This window comes from Eschrichtius robustus, chromosome 7 (assembly GCF_028021215.1).
Source record: "Eschrichtius robustus isolate mEscRob2 chromosome 7, mEscRob2.pri, whole genome shotgun sequence".
NCBI lineage: Eukaryota > Metazoa > Chordata > Mammalia > Artiodactyla > Eschrichtiidae > Eschrichtius > Eschrichtius robustus.
In genome coordinates, this window is record NC_090830.1 from 130,497,802 (window position 1) to 130,514,645 (window position 16,844).

A 16,844-nucleotide genomic window follows, 5' to 3' on the forward strand; every position below is an offset into this window, starting at 1 on the left:
ATGTGGGTCCAGTCTAGAGACGCCACCTGAAGTGACGGGAATAATTTCTGGTTCTGCACTTGACACCTGCTTTCAGGCAAACCTTCATTTATATTTTCCAGAGCTGACGTGATGGACACCCCAGGGTGGGGAGGTTTCTTTTGTGCCCCCCAGCCCAATGCCACCTCAGGGCCCAGGAAGGGCAGCTGGAGATGGACTCCCAGTGTTCAGGTTGACATTTATGGTCAAGTAGTTTCCAGAGCATTTGTTGATTTCTATTTACTGAGGAAAGAAGTTATCTAGTTGGGAAAGGAAGTGGTTGTCATAGGATGTTGACAGTGGCAGGTAATGTACTGGAGAGGCTCCCTGGGCTGGGCACTGAGCCGTGTATGTGTGGATTATCCTCCAGAGCCCAAGGAGGCTATTACTATTAAATTCCTATTTTACAGATGAATGGACTGAGGCTTAGGGAGAGTAAATAACTTGTGTAAAGCCATCCAGTTCTCATGCCCACAGGGCTGTGACCAGGGCCGTCTGATTCCTGAGCTGTGCTGTGCCCACTCGTCACACTGTGAGGATAAACCATAGGGCACATCAACAGTGGAAGCCATGTGATTGCCGTCAGAACATCACAACAATCCATGAAAGTTGTGATATATAATATCCCATCCCTCCCAAAATGTGATGAATTTGAAATATTCATATCAAATGAGATATTTAATGCACAAGTCAATAATAAGGATAAAACTAAAAATAGTTACTAAAAAATAGTGGAAAAAAGTCCACTAAGAAGATACAACAATCACAAATTGCACACTTAACATAACTACAAAGCAACAACTGATTGTGGTAGAAGGAGAAATGAATGTGGTGGGTGATTTTACCACAAAGTGTGAATATTTAAAATTTTGATCTAAAAGATGAATATGGGACTCGTACCCTAGAAATCATGAACTATCTTTTCAAGGATGTGTTGAACATTCACAAAAATTAATCGTGTCATATATTAATTTTTAAATCCAGTAATCAAAGATGTCATATAGACCATGTTTATAACTTCAAGGCAATTAAATAGTAAATAGTAAAATAAAAGTATTAAATTATTTGTAAACTTGAAAGTGAACTCCGAAATAAAATAATTCTTGAGAGGGAAGTAAAATGGTAATAGAAATTATTAAATGTTTAGAATATAATGAGGATGAATGTAGTTGACATCAAATTTTGTTAGATGCAGCTATTTGGCATTTAAAGGCAAACGTAGAACCTTAAAATACATTTATTTAAAACACAAAATTAAAAAGTGAGTTGTGTTAGACTTTTAGTTAAGTAAATCTAAGGAAATAGAATAGAGAGCACCAAAAAAACCAAAATCTGTTTTATTTTTTAAGCTAGTAAAAAAGAAGAACCTCTAGGAAGACTGAGCAGGAACAAAAAGTGGAGTGGAGTATGGGGACCTTATACTGTGAACAAAAATTACAGATGATATTTTTAAAATAAAGTGAATATATAAACAACTGTATACTAAATAATGTAAAACATTAGAAAAAAAATAGTTTTGAAGAAAATATAAATCAGAAAATACAAGTTTGTCCAAGAAGAAATAAAAATGTTGACAAACAAATAATCATTTAACATGGAGTAAATAATCAGAAGTTTTCTACTCCAAAAGACCCTAAGTTCAAATAGTTTTACTAAAAAAAATAAAACTAAACTCTTCAAAAATCTTTATCTTATTTAAAATATCTTAGAGAAGGTGAAAGGTCTACCAGCTCATTTAACAACTTTAGAAAAATCTGATATAACTATAATCTGATAACATAACGAGCAAGGACAATTCAGGAAGGAAACTAATTTATTAACTTAGATGCAAGCATAAGATAAAATAGGATAGAACGTTAAGAAATCGAATTTAGCAATGTAAAAAATAATCATGAAAATATAAGATTTATTCCAAGTATACAAGGATAATTAAAAAATCAGAAAATCTATGAACAGTAGCAGAATAGGCCACCCCAAATATGCCCCTTTGGCATAAGGATTATTTTGAGCTGGTTACTTCTGAGAGACTGTAGATGCAGGAGAAGGTACCCTTCTGTAAGGGAAATCTACATTCATAAAGGAAATTTCCATTAGAAAGAGTATTTGTAAAGGAGGAGAGCTACTCCCAGAGATCTCTTTTTTTTCACCTGAGATTTACCTTCCTGGAAGGGCAAGAACTTTTGTTTCCCATACATTTTCTCTTCCCACCTGTCCTTGAATTGCCTTCTCTTCACCTACAATTCCTATCCTTTTCCTTAGCTCAGGATGGCTTATAAGTCCCAATCATCTGGCCACATTTTGAGTCCCATATCTTTATGGGGCTCCGTAAATACATCCATAATTAAATTTGTTCCCCCCCCCCCCAGTGGTTAATCTGTCTTATGCCAGTTTAATTCTTAGAGCAGGCACAGAATCTAGAAAGGGTAAAGGTGGAAATTTTTCCTCTCCCACACTATGTGCACAGACAGCTGGGATGTAGGGGCAAGTGAAAAACAGGTGTATGAGTCCTTTCTTCCTTCAGCTATTAGAGGAATAGTTTCTACTGTTATAATATTTACCATTTGATGCTTATAAACCTGGTACTCATTAGGATGAAAATAAAATTAACTAACATTTCCCCCCCCCCTCATATTTCGAGCCCTTGAATACCAACCATGATTTTGAAACCAAGAATGCCATATGTCTCTTTAAAAGCAATAGTGTTTCGGGTTTAAATGGAAAATTTTCTCCCCTAAACAGGAAAGAATATCTTATACCCTCTATTTCAAAAATTGCTAAAATAACACCTGATACGGGTGACGAGTTGAATTGACAAAAGCTGTGATGGAAAGGATGTCAGGGTACTGTATGGCTTAGAAGCTAAAAGCTATACTATTCACCAGTAAGAGCGCTTACCAAATGGTAAGTAATGAACCTAACTGGAATGTCTCGAACTTTCACTGGTGCATTAGGGTACTTTTGTGGATTTTAAATCTTTTGTGCTTAATTTCTCAGGAGGCGATTACCACAGAATACAAAAGAAAAAGAGATGCAATCAGAGCATGATTTAATCTACCTAGGAATTTGGGTATTTGCACTAAAAATCAAGTCTTTTGAACTTCCTGGGTTTTTTCATATGAAGAACTCTGAGTTTGTACCAAAGATGAGCAATAATTACTCAAACTGATATTGAGCCTCTTTTATTCAATGTGAATATGAAAATGTAGCTCAGGGTAGCAGTATGGGAGCCATTGTTCTAATGGTGTCACAGTTTCCATGATTTGATTTTTCCAGTCAAAAAAGTTTAAGAATCGTTTCGCGTAAGAATCGTTTTACGTAAACCTTTAGGATGGATGTTTCCAAGCATTATATTTTGCATATTTCCCTCTGATTATTCTTGATATTTATCAGGTTGTCTTTTCTGACAGCTTTGCTGGCTTTTGGAGACCGATGAAACACTGAACTGAAGTAGCAGACATGCATATTGTAGGGGAAGAAAAATTTTCTTCAAATTTCTTAGGATCCCTGGATGGGTCTAAAAATTAAACTGACAAATTAACAGGAGAAAAGCATATACATTTTATTGAATTTTTACATGGGGGGCTTCAACCAGATTGAACCCAATAATAATAATAGAGATTCAGATATTATAAACTCTCAGCTGATATGAAGTAGTTACCAAGCCTCATGCTGAATTAACTGTTCTTAGTGTTTCCCACATATTACCTCATTTAATCCTCCAACATCCCTGTGAGGGAGACACATTATTGCTCCCATTTATAGGTGAGGAACCTGAAGCTGAGAGATGTCTGGAACTTGACCGAGATCCCGCAGCTCATAATGGAACAAGGACTTGCACCCAGGTGTGCCCGCCGCCATAGCCCATGTGGTCCTTGAACTCTCAGCATCTACTTCAGGGCAGACTCTGAAGGCCTGTTTGCTGAAACTGGAGATTCATGGTGCGTAGAGGAAGATAAACTTGGATATGTGGGGCTCCATGGTATTAACATTTTTGAATATTTGTCTCATTCTTTAACTAGTTTATAAGCTTGTTGAGGGTGGAGTCCAAGTCTTCCTTTTCATCGCCATCTGGGGGTTTTATGTGGTCCCTCTACCCATGCACCCTGCCTTACTCCATCTCACTAGTTCCTCCCTCCTCTCTCTCCCTTCTTTCTCCCTTTTTCAAGAGGAAATTGAAAATTCCTCTCACTTCCCCATGCAGAAGACTTAACCATTCTTTTGTTTTGTTTGGGGGGCTCCTCAAGTATCCCGTTCCAGCTCAAAATGGATTATAAGGTATTTTTCCCCAAGAAAGACAATTTACCCTAAGATACATCCAGGTACCAGCTCTTAAGGAGTACAAATGTCACCTCATTACAATGATGTAATGATTTATGGAGTACAGAAGGTGTGCTAGGCACTAAGGCTGCCAGAATGATTAAGTTGAACCTAGGCACTGGGGTCATACAAATGGCTTATCACCCAGCGGGTTATACATGAGGAAAGATGAGACAGGGAAGATGGAGGGAGCAAAGTCCGATTGCTATGGGATCCCAGAGGGGGGCAACAGACCCAGTCTGGGGGTGAACTATAGCAGGAAGCACCCAGTGTCTCTTCAGGAAATGCAGCTGAAGGTCTGGCCATGTCCAAAGTGCTAGCCAGATGTTTCACCCCAGAATCTTCCAGCTCATTTGGTCACCTTCTTCAGATACCATCCTCGTAAATGAGCCCTCTCGGACTCCACAGGGCTCTTGTGAGTCTCAGGCAAGAACAGATTAAAATCTGTATTGGTTCTAAGAATGGAAAAGATGATGAGGTCTGTTTCCATAAGTAATTCAAAATAAAACTGATACTAAACTGTAAGTGTAAGGAAGTCCAAAGAAGTTCTGACTTTTTCCAGTAATGACAACATTAAGCTTATGTGAAAATCAACTATCAGATTCTTTTTTCCTCTGAAATATCTATCATCTATCATCTATATCTATCTATCTATCTATCTATCTATCTATCTATCTATCTATCTATCTATCATCTATCTATCTGTCATCTATCTCTTTTTGCCTCTGTATATTGAATAACCAATACTGGACTTTTGGGAAAAATTTAATCTATCACTTGCCCCACAAGGCTACTTTGTATCAGAGTTCTCAAGGAAGAAAGAATTGTTACAAATTTCAGGTTAAATTACTCCTTACCAGAAGTCTCTTTGGGCTGATGCCCAAAGGCTTTCTAAGTTCCACCATAGTTCCTTAAAAAGTAAAAATAGAGTTACCGTGTGATCCAGCAATCCCGCTCCTGGGCGTATATCTGGAAAAGATGAAAACTCTAACTCAAAAAGATACATGCACCCCAAGGTTCATAGCAGCATTATTTATAATAAACAAGATATGGAAGCAACCTAGGTGTCCATCGATGGAGAAATGGATAAAGAAGATGTGGTACAAATATATAATGGAATACTACTGAGCTAAAAAGAAGAATGAAATATTACCATTGCAGCAACATGAATGGACCTAGAAATTATCATACTAAGTGAAGTCAGTCAGACAGAGAAAGACAAATATCATATGATATCACTTATATGTGGAATCTAAAAAAAAAATGATACAAATGTACTTATTTACAAAACAGAAACAGACTCCCAGACATAGAAAACAAACTTATGGTCACCAAAGGGGAAACGGGGGCGGGGGAGGGATAAACTGGGAACTTGGGTTTAACAGATACATACTACTATATATAAAATAGATAAACAAGGACCTACTGTATAGCACAGGGAACTATATTCAATATTCTGTAATAACCTATAATGGAAAAGAATCTGAAAAAGAGTATAAATATATATACACATATATATACATATATGTAAATATATAACTGAATCACTTTGCTGTACACCTGAAACACTGTAAATCAACTATACTTCAATAAAGTTTTTTTTAATTAAAAAAATAAAAAATAAAATTTTAATTAAATTCCACCATAGCCTAAGGCTCTTGAAGGGCTCTTTAGGTCACTTATCTTTTTATCAAATATTATCATCTGGGTGTGTTTATATAACTCCAGGTAAGCAGTTAGAAGGAATACATACTTCATTCAGAGATTTTTCAGAAACCTTTAATAATAAATAAATCTAAGCTTATTTTCATATATACTTCCTGGAAGATGGCACACAGACACACAAACCTGTATGGTTAACTGTGGGTTACTTCTGGATGGCTCCAAGTAATTAATGTTTATTGTAATTAAAATGACACCATCAACAAGGTTGTTACTGACAACAGCTAGTAGAGCAACATCTTGCATTCTGTTAACAGCTTCCACTGGACTCAGTGAAAATGTCTCCAGACCAGCACCACCTGGTGCTGTAACACAGTTCTTAGGTTGTGGCACTAAGCAGACGGTGAGCAATGCAAACTCCATCGCAAACAGCTAGTTAAATGAATCCCAGAACTGGACCTTGGTGATGTTCTAGTTGATGAGCTCATTTAACTGCTGAGGAAGTTGAGTCCCAGAGAGCCTTGTGGTTTACCCACACTTCCCAGCTGCTTGGTGGTAGATCTCTAAGAAGAGCACTGGTCTCCTCACTTCTCATGCAAAGAACTTTCTACCACATTGCAGAGCTGATCTTGAGCAATGTTTAGGATCCAGCTAAATGGCTTTAAAATGTTTTCAAACCGGTTTGAGTTTTCATGCGTTGCTTTGATATTCACAATTTTATAGCCATTGGAGAAGTCATATCAACATTGGAAATAGTATTTTCCTTCTCCCCAATTTCCAACTTTGCCCCAGTTGAAAAGTTAGAGCATTCCTTTGGTTTATACTGATTCTTCCACTGATGACTTTGGAATGATGCTACATCTCCCTAAATCGCTGTCTTGGCAATAGCAGCTACCGATACAATACTTTCTCTTAACCTGTGGCTATGGCCAATGGAGTCCTCCTGGAAAATGGGAGAGGGTCGGCCTCCCGCCCATGACTCCCGCTCTGCTTGGAGGAGAGCTGTGGTTCTGAAAGAGCCAATTACGAAAAATCCACGGAGAGGAACGGTCTAGAAAGAATGCTGGCCTTGTCCCCGGAAGCTGTACCTGTGGACAAGCTCAGTGTCTTTCCAACTGTGTGCAGGGCTGCTGAGGACAGAGTGTGATTAACCGGGGGATCCTTCTGGGTTTCAGATGCAGACAAGAAACGAATGTGTCATCTTCTCAAACGCTGAAATATCTCCCAGATCTGCCACCTTGGGGCCGAGGCAGGGCCTTCATGGGAATAGCAATAACTGACCGCAGGGACCTTGGACCCTCCTCCTGACACATCCAAAGGAATCGTGCCCGCGACAGCCTTGTGTGTCCCGTGCCTGCACTTGACTCGATGGGGAGGGTGTAAGTCACGTGGCTGCACAGACAAGGAAGGCGGCAGAGATCAGGCCGGGAACAAGCTGGCTCTGCCTTCCAAGGTAGAAGCTGCACGTCTAGGCAAGAAGTGGGGAGCATGGGACAGACCTCTAGCCTTTAGGCCTGGGCAGCCTCTTTCCTGAGCAGTGTTCTTTCCCCCCACCTGGGCTACAGGCTGGTCCCAGCTCCAGCCCCAGGGGCTCTGGGGCAGACTGACTGCCGCCACGGTCCTGTCTGTACCAGCCTCCCTGAGCTCATGCCCTTTTGCAGTATGACTTTCCACCTCCTCCCAGCAAGAGGTGAAGTCCATTTACACACCCTTGCATCTGGACCTGGCCGTGTATCTTGCTTTGGCCAACAGAATGTGGCAAAGTGGTGGTGTGCCGGTTCTGGTCTTGGCTTCAAGAGTCCTTGCAGACTTTTGCTTGCTCTCTCGGCTCCTGCAGTGGCCCCGTGAACAAGCCTGGGGCTGGCCTGCTACAGCTGCTGGAAGAGGAAAGATGTAACCCCTCACTCCCACTGACCCAGCTGATAGCTCTCCCCCGAGAAAGAGAGCCACCCAAATGACCCGCCGTTGACTGCAGACACAGGAGGAACCCCGCTGAGACCAGCCCAAATTGCTGACCCACAATTAGAATTATAACCTAAATTAATGAAAGTTGGTGTAAGCTGCTAAATTTGGGGGTGACTTGCTTCACAGAAGCAGGTAACTGATACAGGCCCCATGGGAGTAGGTGAAAAGGATCCTGGGAAGGCTGGGCTGCTGGGGGAGGGGGAGCAGCTGAGAGCCAACAGTTGCCTGACACCAGGAAGCTCAGCAGCTAGGTCCTACCTTGAGGACGCCCTGGAGATCGGGTCCTGTAAGGAGAAAAGGAGGGAAGCCACCAAACAGAAATAGACTCACAGACTGAGAGAACGAACTTATGGTTACCAGGGGGGAAGGGTGGTGGGGATGGATAGTTAAGGAGTTTGAGATTGACATGTACACACTCCTATATTTAAAATAGATAACCAACAAGGACCTACTGTATAGCATGGGGAACTCTGCTCAATACTCTGTAATAACCTAAATGGGAAAAGAATTTGAAAAAGAATAGATACATGTATATGTATAACTGAATCACTCTGCTGTACACCTGAAACTAACACAACATTATTAATCAACTCCACTCCAACATAAAATAAAAATTTGGGGGCTTCCCTGGTGGCGCAGTGGTTAAGAATCTGCCTACCAATGCAGGGGACACGGGTTGGAGCCCTGGTCCGGGAAGATCCCACATGCCGCGGAGCAACTAAGCCCGTGCACGACAACTACTGAGCCTGCGCTCTAGAGTCCACAAGGCACAACTACTGAACCCGCGTGCCACAACTACTGAAGCCTGTGCGCCTAGAGCCCGTGCTCAGCAACAAGAGAAGCCACTGCAATGAGAAGCCTGTGCACCTCAACAAAGAGTAGCCCCCGCTCGCTGCAAATAGAGAAAGCCCGCGCACAGCAACGAAGACCCAACACAGCCAAAAATAAGTAAAAAAATAAATAAATTTTTTAAAAACTTAAAAATAAATAAATAAAATAAACAATTTTTTAAATAATTTTTTTTTGAAAGCTAAAAAAAAAAAAGAAAGAAAAAAGAGAAAGAGGGAAGCCACCTGGGGCAGAGCTGCAGGAGTAATAAGGACCAGGACACTCGGTTTCCATGGGGAATAAATAAACCTTTAATAATGGTGGGAAGCAGCTTTGCACATGTACTCTTTCCAGGCACTGCCTTCTTCCAGGCAGCTGGCCTTTGACACATCACTGGGGTGGATTCCCCGTGATATAAAATCCTGACTCATCAGCATTAGGTCTCCAGGGAATTCGGCCAGGTGCAAAAGATTTCTGTTTGTTAAGCCAGCAATGGATCTTTCTGCTTTTTTTGTGGGGAGGAATGGTTTTAGATCATTTGGATGGTACGTTACACATTTTTTTGGTTCTTCTGACTTGAAAATTACGTTCACCTTTATTTCCTGTCTTTTCGTGGTTTTGCTCTCTGCCTCATCTCTCTTCTCTTGATGGGCATAGTCGCGGTGATCGGCGTCTCGGTCATCCTTGCCTTCCCCAGTTTTGTCCCTTGCCGGGGGGCCCAGGCCCACTCCAGACAGAAGCGAAGAGCTCCTAAATCTTTCAATGTAGGGTAAAAGCTGCTTATTCCTCAGGGCTCGAGCGAGCTGCATTCGTTCTACGTGCTTGCTGATGTTCAGCCTCTCCCGTTGTGGCATTTTGAACTCCTCCGGGGGCACCATCACCTTTGCCGTCCATATTTTTTCTAGGGGTCCGCAGGTGGCACAAGGAGGGGTGAGTTGCTTTCTATATTCCACTGCCCGTTTATAGTCTGAAGACAGCACCTGTAGTTCCTTGAGCATTTTCCGTTCTTCCTCTTGCTTATAAGTCAGAAACCTCCTGGCTGCTATGGTGTGAACACCACCTAGACGCTGACAACGGGAAAGGGATGGTTAAAATCTCAACAGGACAGGAGCAAGGGGCACCCACGGGAACAATTACCTAGTGGCACCTTCACCCTCCATCGCTGAGGGTGCCCGAGCCCCTGTGTAGTGAGAAAGAGGGCAGATCTTTGGGGTCAGATGAGCCTGGGTTCAACTCCTGACTCTCCTTCTTACCTACTATGAATTTGAAAGAATTTTATTGATCTTACAGGCCCCTGTGAGGTCTCCATAAGATAACATATATGAAAGCAACTAGTGCAAGATAAGGGCTCAAGAAAAGGCAGCTTCCGTGATTTGTTATCACTTGTAGTTATAGTCCTACTTGGGACTTTGAAATAAGAGAGAATGTTGCTTTTGCTATGCAAGTGTGGAAGCCACTAGCTCACAACGGCCAAATAGTGGCCAACTCCCGTCTGCTGTTTGGGAGACTTACATCTCTATTGCTGGTGGGTTTTGAACCTCTGGCTCCCCTAGCCTAACTGCCTGGCTTCCATGGGGCCTCCCTGTGTATAAATTTCACAGCACTTACTAGGATCTCTTTTTCCAAGGGGGAGTATTTCCCGAGGGCAATGCGTGGGTCTGATTTGTAGAATTTGGTCCATATCCTGGAAGGCAGAGAGGTGTATTAGAACTCGGAAGGGGTCCTCCTAGTTTTCCCTTTGGAATGGGAAATCTCACAAAGGGTGATTCTACATTAGTCAGGGTAGGGTCACTGTGACCAGGGTTTCTACAGCCTTAGAGTAGGCTCCTCCACTTGGCCTCGTTCTGACATGGGTGGGAAGGAATAGACCAGAAGCACAGGTCATACTTACCCCAATGGTGAAGCAGAACATAGATCCCCCTGGCAGCACAGGGAGTCTTTATCCCGAAAGGAATTGCTTATATTGAATACTTGGACTAGTGTTCCATTCTTATCTGACTTCCCCTCTGTAGTCATCCTTTCTTGGGCCCTTGAATCTCTAGCCCTCTGTTTACCAGTCTTCTGACAGCCATTCTCCCATTCTCTGGTCATACTCTGGCAATAGGCTAGGATGGGAGGTGTCAGTGCCTGGAGTTTCTTTGTAAGACAGTTTTAATGGGAACCCAGGGGACAGTCACAGACTTCTTGCATCATAACTGGCCTACGTGGAGCTATTGTGAGGTCGGAGTTTAGGCAACAAATGACCCCTTTGGGTGAAATGGACACACACTACCATGCTCCTGGCGTGTTGGAGTCTAGAGGAATAGAGTGGGCAGAGAGTGTGGCTGGGAGATGATCTGCCCACGTCACTGCCACTTATATGCCCATAAAGACTGCTCAGTTCTTTCAGGATGAAGGCTCATCAGCTAAAGTCTCTCCCTGGTGCTGGCTTGCCTCTCCAATCTTAGCTCCAATCTTAGTTCCTCATGTTCCATCCATGAACTCTATCTACGTTTCTTGGAATCAGCTTCTAGACATGCCCCCCCCCGTCTCAAATACCTCTCTCCCCCTAGACAACTCGCTTGTCTTATAGGGCCCAGCTTAACTATTGCTTCTGAAGATTTCCTTGCAGAATAAATTATCCCTTTGTCCACATTCGCACAGCACTTCCTGTATCATGCTATAGTGCTTTGTCATGTATTGACTTGGTTGTCCAATAGGTCTGTCTCTCCCTCTGCTCAAAAGCAGGTGCCAATTGCATCTCATTCTTTGCACTGGGGTTGTTTGTCATGGGATCTAGTATAGAGCAGATGCTCAGCCTGTTGACCTAATAAGCAATCATCTTGGGTTCCTGCCCAAAAGTGGGGTCAAGAGTGTTGCTGGTGGGAATGTATATTGGCACAATCCTGTAGAAAGTAATTAGGCAATATATACCAAAAGTTACAAGTGTGTTTACTCTTTGACCCAGCAATTATATGTATAAAATAAAATACACACAAGTTTGTCAGTGCAGCCTTGTTTGAGATGACAAACCTAATGGCAAACTCAAATGTCCATTAACAGGTGACTGGCTAGAGAGTTATGGTTGACCATACAATGGAATACTATATAGGAGTAATAGGACTATAGAAGTAATAAAAAGATCTTTATTTATTTGGAAATATCGCTGAGAAATATTGTTAGTGCAAAAAGCAAGGTGCAAAAGTATATAAACTGTAGACTACTTTTCTGTGTTGGAAAGGAAACATATTTGCATAAATAAACTCTAGAATAATACATACCAAAAAAATGATTAAAATGGTTACCAGAGGTGGGTACCTGGAAGATGAGGAAGAGGTGGGAATGAGCCTTTTCATTGTGTACCTTATTATTTCGTCTTGAATTTTAGAACAATGTAAGCATACTACCTATTGAAAGCATAAGTTTAAAAAGTAAAGAAGCAGCTTATGGAAGAAGTTGTCTCTGACAAGTACTGGTCCTAAAGCTTTCCTTTACTTCTACCAGGAAACATCCCCAAGTGGGGGTATTTAGAGCTCGGTCCAGTGCTCATTCCGATGTCAGCCACCTAAAATACATTGGTGCTCCTCTTACTTACCTGGGCAAGTTCAGTTACCTGGAACAGCTGTGAACCTGGAAATAGCAACAAGTGCCTCTGAGCCTCCTGCCCTGTATTCATTGACTCACACATTTGTCCTACACTCAACTGCTTGCACAAGCCACACAACACCTGGCACATTGTGTGTGTGCACTCAACAAATATTTGTGGAGCAACCAACGAATGATACATGATAGAATATTACGGGCCTATCAAAAAATCAAGTCTTTGTCAAATTTCCAATAATATGCTCATGATGTAATGTGATATTTTAAAAAGACAGAATACAAAACTTATATAGAGTATGATCTGGCTGCTGTCAATATACAAATATGCAGGAGGAAAAAAGACTAGAAGGAAATACACAGAGACATCAGCAGTGGACTGCGGGCTGATGGGGGATATTCTAGGGCTGGCCATGTACCAGCAGCCTGGTTACCTCCAGGTACTGAGATGGAGAAGCTATGGCCTTGTCCCAGCAGGTCCAGGTAGAAAAGGGTGGCACTGTCAGGACCCAGCTCCTCCAGGCATCAGGGAAAAGGAGAGTGAGAAAGGGCACCCTGTCACTCTGCCCGGAAGTGATGTCACCATGGCAATGGTAGATTTGGGGTGGGATCTGGAGACAGAGAGAAATTTATTTTAAGGAATTGACTTACATTGAGTGTGGAGGCTGGAATGTCCAAAATCTGCAGGGGTGGTCCAGCAGGCTGGGGACCCAGGGAGATCCCATGTCAAAATTCAAGTCCACTGGCGTAATTTCCTCTTGTTCAGGGGACATAAGTCTTTGTTCTTTTCAGGCCTTCAACTGATTGGATGAGGCCCACCCCCATTACAGAGCAATGGGCAATCTGCTTTACTCAAAGTTTGCTGATTTAAATGTTAATCTCGTCCAAAAACGCCTTTACAGAATAGGATTTCCCTGGTGGCACAGAGGTTAAGAATCCGCCTGCCAATGCAGGGGACACGGGTTCGAGCCCTTGTCTGGGAAGATCCCACATGCCGCACAGCAACTAAGCCCATGCACGACAATTACTGAGCCTGTGCTCTAGAGCTTGTGAGCCACAACTACTGAGCCCACATGCCATAACTACTGAAGCCCGTGCAACTAGAGCCTGTGCTCTGCAACAAAGAGAAGCCACCTTCTCTTCAAAGAGAAGACTCACTTATTAATCAGTCCTCTGTTGTTTACATTTGGGTTGGTTTTTTTAAAATTTGGGGTGCATTCATGTCATGTTTCCTTGCACTTATTCTATCAGGTGCATACCTAGGAGTGGAATTGCTGAGCCCTAGGATATGTGTAGCTTCGATTTCCTAGAGAGTTCTCAGCTCTAGTCCAAAGTGTCTCTACAATTCACCATTCCACCAGTAAAGTATGAGAATTCCCTCTTGCCAACACTAATAGGTATCTTGTGATATCTCATTGTGGCTTTAATTTGCACTTTCTGATTACAGATGAGGTTGAACATTTTTTCTATTGCCCATTGAGATTACCCTTAGTGAAATGTCTATTCAACAAGTCTTTTGTCAATTTTTTCTTATTGATATGTACAACTTTACATATTCTTGATATAAGCCCTTTGCCAGTAACCTATGTTGCAAATATCTGCTCCTATTCTTGACTGGCCTCTCTCCTTTCTTAAAGATCTCTTTTATGCCAGCTGCACTCCAATTTATGAGTCTTTTCCTTGATGGTTAGTGCTTTTCATGTCTTGTTTAAGAAATCATTTCCTATCCTAGGTAGGCATGATACTCTCCTATATTATATTGCATATATATTTATGATTTCTCTTATATTATTCTCTAAAAACGTTTTTCTTTTGAACTTTCTTAACTTCCTACCCTCATCTTATTAACTTTAATGTTCATTTCTACCTCTTTTTCTTTAAGTACATTTTCCAATTTATTATTATAATGGCTATCAAGGAGTATGTGTACATGTGTGTGTTTGCGTGTGTGTGTGTGTTTGTGTGTGCAAGTCATACACAAAAAGTCCGGGCTTCTCCTCCCCCCTTGCCACATCTGTCCCTTCAGTCACCTCCTAGGCTCTGGCTCCCTCTGGTGGATCTTGCCACTCAGTGAAAGATGGCTCTGCAAAGACCCACCGGCCATCCCCCTACTCCTGGGCTAAGATTCCCTATGGAGATAGCCCCCTTGGTTTACGAGAATGGTGCTCCTTTCTAACATTGCATTATATCCAGACTTTATATGAGAAGCTGTGTGCCTTAAAATCATAGTTCCCGTTACAAAGCCGTTGGCTCTAGGCAGAGCAGCCTCCTGGACAGGTCTTCTAGGTCAGTGCTTCTCCAACATTAATGTGCATATAACCTCCCAGGGAGATCTTGTTCAAATGCAGAGGTTTGGTAGGTTTGGGGTGGAACCTAAAGATCTGCACCTCTAACAACTTCCCAGGGGATGCCGACGCTGCTGGTCCAAGAGGAACAAAGCTGCAACTCAACGTGTGGGACTACTCAGCACGAGGTGCTACTCCAAGTGTGGCTAGGGGGCCAGCAGCAGTGGTATAACCTGGGAGCAGGTTAGAAATGCAGAATTTCAGGCCTTGTCCCAGATCAACTGAGTCACAATCTGCAATTCAACAAGCTCCCCAGGTGAATCCCACACACAGGAAAGTGTGAAAGGCAGCTGGTTGGCCCCGTGAGGAATCAGATGACACACAACCTCCACATGGACCCCGATGGAGTCAGCCCAGAGGACTTGTGGTCAGGATTCACCTGCTGTGCACCAACCTGTTTCTAAAATCCAGTTTCCCAGACTTACAGATACTGAAAACAAACTTATGGTTACAAAAGAGGGAGCATGGGGGAGAGGGATAAATCAGGAGCTTGGGATGAACATACACACACTACTATATATAAGATAGATAACCAACAAGGACCTACTGTATAGCACGGGGAACTCTACTCAATATTCTGGGATAACCTGTATGAGAAAAGAATCTAAAAAAGAACGATTGTAGGTATATGTATAACTGGACCACTTTGCTGTACACCTGAAACTAACACAACATTGTAAAGTAATTATACTCCAATAAAATTAAAATTAAAAAATAAATCCAGTTTCCAGCTTCCTGTCTGCTTCCTCTTGGCATAAGGATTGAGGAGGTGCTGGCTCAAGCAGAGTTGTTACAAATAGTTACTTAGGAATAGGTCCACTGGACCCCTTTTGGGGCCTCTTTGGGAGGTCCACCCAGAACAGTGGAACCTATGGATAAGGCGAGGCCTGTTTCCATTTAGACCTCTGGGGAATGCTTGGTCACATGGAGGTGTCAGAAGCAGGGTCTCTAATTCTTTTTTTCTGACTGAGGGGGAACAGATTATTATCTGGGGAAGGTCAAGACCCAAAAGGGTGATCTAATCAGACCTCAGAATCTAGGCCAGGATGATGATATTCCTGCCTGCATGTGTTTTTTATTTTTTCCCACCAGAATTTCAGGCCCACCAAGGAGGACTCCCCCTCCCCAATGGAATCTGTCCCACGGAGGTGAGCTGAGGTCACAGACAACAGGGCACAAGAAGGAGGGTCTTCCCTAGCCCTTCCCTCACCGATTAACAGAGACCACTGGGCAACGCCACATTCTCAGTCTGAAAGGAGGCTTTGAGCCCATCCAGGCTCCTGGGGAGGCACAAGGAGGAAAGACGCTGGGTGACTGGCCCTCCTGCCTCTGGAAGGCTTCCTTCATCCTTTAAAATCCCTAGGTGGTCACATCCCCATTTTACAATCCTGCAAGATCACACAGTCCTCATGCACCCAGACAGTAAGAAGAGCCAGAATAATCTTCAATTTCAAGTCGTTCAATGAGACTTTACTCTATCCCCCCTTTCCAAAAGGTGAAACTCTCTCTAAGGAATTGCCAGAATTCCTACGTTCTCCAAAAAAGAACCTATGTTATTCCCCTCCCACGGACAGGGAGAGAAATATGAGATGTCAGTACACCTAATGAAATAGCAAACAAGACTATCCATAGGCAGATCACAGCTAAGCAGACCCCTTGTCGTCTAGAGCTTCATCAGTCTTAGAGCTGCTTGGTCCCTTTGGTCCCATACGTCTTTCATAATGGCTTTACTATGTAAAGACCACCGAGGACAGGAGCCAACGTCTGTTGTTTGGGAGTTTAGTGCCAGAGCCTCAGGGAGTCACTAACTCAACCATTCCTCTCTTAGTCTTTACAACTACCCCACGGCTTTTACGGGGTTCCCATTTTACGGATGAAGAAACTGAGACTCAGAAAGGTGAAGAAAACTGCTCTGGATCCCATAGCTTGGCAGTGGGCTGTCTCTCACTTTAACTGTGCCTGTGGTTTCCCTCCAACTTGGAGAAATGCCTCTACCCACACTATCCATCAGCCCTTAATTTCTTAGGAATTATTCCCATGCCTGCAGGTGGAGGCGTCAAGGCCTCGAGGGCTGTGGCCAGCGAAGGCTCTGAGAAGCTGTCAGCTAGAAGGAACAGCAAAGCTAGGTCA

At 42.7% G+C, this 16,844-nt stretch overlaps 1 protein-coding gene across 3 annotated transcripts in view; it reads right to left on the reverse strand.

Annotated features, from left to right (window-relative positions):
- Nucleotides 1-9,092: 9,092 nt before the first annotated feature.
- The window catches only part of C7H10orf120 (chromosome 7 C10orf120 homolog), a 73,019-nt gene continuing 65,267 nt past the window's right edge, over nucleotides 9,093-16,844 (reverse strand). For 2 of the 3 annotated variants that reach the window (XR_011074534.1, XM_068548700.1), the window contains 4 exons: nucleotides 12,804-12,980; nucleotides 12,051-12,087; nucleotides 10,399-10,474; nucleotides 9,826-9,857 (listed from right to left, as the gene is read on the reverse strand). Coding sequence is in view for 2 of the 3 variants with exons in the window: in XM_068548700.1 (XP_068404801.1) it covers nucleotides 9,851-9,857; nucleotides 10,399-10,474; nucleotides 12,051-12,087; nucleotides 12,804-12,980 (297 nt within the window). In the remaining variant the exon portion in view is untranslated. Of the gene's footprint in view, nucleotides 9,858-10,398; nucleotides 10,475-10,681; nucleotides 10,882-12,050; nucleotides 12,088-12,803; nucleotides 12,981-16,844 lie in introns of those variants that run through there. The other variant, XM_068548701.1, reaches the window with a different exon arrangement.